Raw genomic sequence first — 4,243 nt, 5'->3', positions numbered from 1 at the left:
TTTTTTTTTTTTTTTTTTTACGACAGTTCTCTTCATTTTTTTATTTCGTATTTCGATGCCATAGCGCGATTATAACATCGTAATTAATGTATCGATCACACGTCAATATGCAACGACGACTATTATTACTATTTGTACAGTCGTTGCAAGCGATAACGTATATTTGTCTTGATTTTAATAATAAAAAAAAAAACGGGCAACGATTCTTTTCGACGAGACGAAGAAACGCCGGGAAGCAGAGAGAACGCAGAGATACAGAGAAAGAAAAAGTACGAACGCACGTGTAAAATCTTTTCTCTGATAAACTTGAAAATTGAAAAATTTCTCGCTATCTAAAATTAAAAAAATTGAAACACCGTTAAGATAAATCCGTTCGAAATAAACCGATAAATTAATTTTTGTTATCGGAGAGTCTCAAAGAGAGAGAGAAAAGCGTATTCTAAGATACGAAACAAAATCATCATCGTTCTCTCAATAATTTCGCGCAAATTCGACCGTCACACACCGCTTTCTGTTCGTATCGTCGAAAATAAAAAAGATCGGCGCGTTGTTAAAGAAAAAGAGAGAGAGAGAGAAAAAAAACAAACTTGTAAATTTGCGCGCTTTCGGGAGCGACACCCGGTATATTTTATCCGTCGAAACATCTGTCACACGCTCTGCTCCCCTGATCTCTCCGCCTGGTTGGGCGTGTGTATAATGAATGGCGACGACCGACGGAAATCACGGAATGAATCGCGCGACACGGTTGCGACATTGCGTAAAAAACCAATGAACGCGCCAATTGTATATCGGAGGAAAAAAAGAAAAAAAAAAGAGACACACACGTGGGTGCGAACGAACGGTGAATTGTGCGGATCCGAGAGTGTAGGTGAAACCCGTGCGCGACGACGACGACGACGACGAGGTGGATTAGGCGGAGAATTGGACGACGATTTCCTCAATTATCGCTCTTCGCAAATGTGCTTAACGAGAATCACACGTGTCCGTCGTATGTGTCGCGCGCGTCTGTATACAGGGTGTCCCAGAATTGCCGTACAATCTCTCGTAGGCAGGTAGAAGGAGTAAAACTGACGACTTGTGAGTCGAAAAGTCCTGAACCATTTTTGACACACACCAGGCGCGCGGCTCACTGACGTGCGTCTGGCTAAAGGTCGGCGCTGATTGGCCTGATTTACTCAATAATTTACTCCTTTATTATAAATAATAGAAAAAAAATGGTTCAGGACTTTTCGACTCAGTTTTATTCCTTCTACCTGCCTACGAGAGAGATTGTACGACAATTCTGGGACACCCTGTATATACTCGCGGATATTGACCGATCGAAATGCGACGCGACTCCAACTTCCTCGATTAACACGCGTGGAAGGATTGAGCCCACGAGACGCGTGGGCGGACGATATTAAATTCCGAGAAATGTAAAATAGATCGAACGAATTTTTTGATTTTTGTTTTTCACGAAATCTCGGCTGCCGTAAATAAATTTACATCGTTTCTCGCAGAAAAAAATCAAATCAAAATAAATCTCGCAATTGTACGATCAAATTTCTCAAATGCGTCTGAAGATGCCGCAACGAGTATCAATCAACGAAAAAAAAAAAAAAAAATCTAACGTCTGTTTTTTACAAAAACGTGTTCGATGATGGAAGAGAGACGTCAACGAAGACGATGTCGATAAAAGCGTGCGGATGGATGATCGATGTTAAAAAAACAGATGATAAAAATGTTGTTTGTTAATTTTTTTACCCGTCGGCTTCGTCGTCGGTCACGTTCCGCAGCAGATCCTCGTGCTCCCGGTATCTGAGTTGCACTTCCGGTCCGAAGTCCGAACTGTTTTCCAACTGGCGCGTCGTCCTAGCGGCGATCGTGCCCATCTCGATCGCCTTGACTTGCTGCTCCAATCGCTGGAGCATGTCGATGCTCTCGACCGTCGACGAGTTCGCTCGCTGTTGTTTCAGAATCAAATCGAGACTAAGCGACGCTTTCGACTCGGTCGATGAAGCAGCGGACGATTCCCGCTGATTGAGCGGAAGTCCGATCGGTTGGATGATCTTCGACTCGTTGAAGACCCGAAGTTTTTCCTCCAGATTCGCGTCCATTACGATATTAGGATTCTTTCTTCCGGAAGCAAAGACAGCTCCTCGACCGTGTGGCAACGGACTTGCCGGAACTGGCGCGGCGTCTCTGGGTCTGATCGGGTTCGGCGCAACCGCTCGCTTCTCAACCACCTGCAGACCCTTGCCGTCCTCAACCAGTTCCCACTGCTTCAGGCTCTCCAGGGGCGCATGCGGCGCCGACAGGCGCTTCTGCATGCTCGTCGGGCTCGTCGTGGTTTCCGACTCATTAGCGATGTGTCGGTTCACCAGCTGATGGCTCGCCCTCTCCGCGGGAGACGGCGCCATAAACTTACGCGCGCTCGCCTGCGGCCGAATCAGGCTTCTGCTAGCCTGCGTGCGCACAAACGGACTATCCCGATCGTTCATGACGACGATGATCTCTCTTTGTGCTCGATTGTGGCAGTTTCACTTGTGGGTAAGCAACGGAGACGCGCACCGCTGCTGCTGATGCTGATGCTTCTTCGTCGGAGATTTTCCGCTTTGATCACGTCGCGCGACGATTGTTCGTAGATCGCGCAGATACGCGCCGAGTGCAAGTCTTCAACATCGATTTACTTGCCGAATCGATCGACGACGCTGCTCGAACGGTTTTAGTTTCTCTGTTAGAAAGAATACGTGATTTTTTTCTTTAAAAAAAAAAAAAAAAGTAGGCTTGCGCCTTTCTTGTTTCTGGTATCTGTTACTTGAACGTTGTTACGCAACAAAACCCACAGAACCCGACGTTGGACCACTTGGACAGACTTCTTTCTTTTTCTTCTGTCGATTTTTAACAATCACAGATAAGCGAGCAAGCGCACACGTTTTTGTTTGCAAGAGAAGGCGTTTTTTTGTAGACAAAAAAATATAGAAAGCTTTGTTTCGGACGACGACGTTGTTTCGCACAATCGAAACATTGTGTAGGCAATAAAAAAAAAAAGCAGGTTGTGCGATACACAAGAAGGAACTCGCGATATCTTGCGTGGATTATATCGCGATTTAATGCGAACAAGACGATGTGTGCGACGGCTTGATAAAGCTGGAAGAATTGTCCTATCCGTTCGCGCGAATGACTCATACGTCTGTATTATATAACGGCGTGGTTTAACAAACCGAAATTGTTATTTAACCCACACAGACGCGTCACATCGGAAATATCTCTCGCGCGATATTTCTCATTGAGACGTTTTTTGTTAAAAAAATAAAAACTTCGTGATTGTAAGGTTTGCAATTTTTTATGGAGTTTTTTTTGTACAGTACAAAAAACCTCGATAACTCGAGCCTGTGTGAAAAACAAAAATTTTGTTCCGTTCCCTTCCGCTCCGCGGGAAGGAAAAAAAAAGACTTCGATAAGTCGAAATCTTTTGAAATCAATTGACTTTTTTTTAAATTTTATCGTTTAAATATGAAAATTATTTAAAAAAAAAAAAAAGGATAGTGTCACTTCACTTGTGTTTTATAGGATCTAAACGTAAAAATAAAAGTAACAAAAATACACACGTGTATCGAAAAAAAAAAAAAAAAAAACAACTTTGATGAGAAGATATTTTTATTAGAACGATCTTCAGAGTATATATTTTTTACTTGAGTATTTTAATACGAGAGACAATCATCGAGACAGAACGGACAAATATATAAGAGAACGCGACTGCAACCTTGTGTCATCATCGTTCTGTATAAAACAGCGGAAATTTGCTACGAGAGATCGAATAGAGACGTTTAGAAAGGTGGAAAATTCACTCGCTCGCTAGATCCCTGTAATGTCGACGGGAGGATTGGAAAAGCGTTTTGCCAATAGGAAATTGGACGAGCTATTTCAAGTGTAATCGATAAAAAGCTTATGGCTATTTGAAAGACAAAAGAGAGAAAGAGAGAGAGAGAGAGAAAAAGAGAACTGCCGACGATACATTGTTACGCTAATAATATCATCGGTGCTTAATCGATGCTTCAAAGATCGATCGGTTGGTGCGCGAACGCGATCGTAACGCGATCAGGTGAAATGTGGAAGATACAAGACGCGTGCAAGAAATTCTCTCCAAAATTTATTTTTATCTAGGTAACTAAATAATATGAATTTATGTCTGAATAAATAAAGATCTTTTTATATACAGCAATATTTATATATATTATTAATATTTAATAATATATTATAT

At 42.3% G+C, this 4,243-nt stretch overlaps 1 protein-coding gene across 11 annotated transcripts in view; it reads right to left on the bottom strand.

Moving 5' to 3' along the window:
* LOC109859243 (serine/threonine-protein kinase MARK2-like) overlaps positions 1-4,243 on the bottom strand; it is a 102,263-nt gene that overhangs the window by 27,344 nt on the left and 70,676 nt on the right. For all 11 annotated transcript variants that reach the window (XM_020437279.1, XM_020437276.1, XM_020437278.1 and 8 more), the window contains exon 2: positions 1,744-2,713. In XM_020437279.1, coding sequence (XP_020292868.1) covers positions 1,744-2,480 — 737 coding nt within the window. In that variant the 5' untranslated portion in view covers positions 2,481-2,713. The remainder of the gene's footprint in view (positions 1-1,743; positions 2,714-4,243) is intronic.

Source organism: Pseudomyrmex gracilis, unplaced genomic scaffold (assembly GCF_002006095.1).
Source record: "Pseudomyrmex gracilis isolate BER0280 unplaced genomic scaffold, ASM200609v1 scaffold_250, whole genome shotgun sequence".
NCBI classification, from domain to species: domain Eukaryota; kingdom Metazoa; phylum Arthropoda; class Insecta; order Hymenoptera; family Formicidae; genus Pseudomyrmex; species Pseudomyrmex gracilis.
This window is presented reverse-complemented; position numbering and strand designations above follow the sequence as displayed.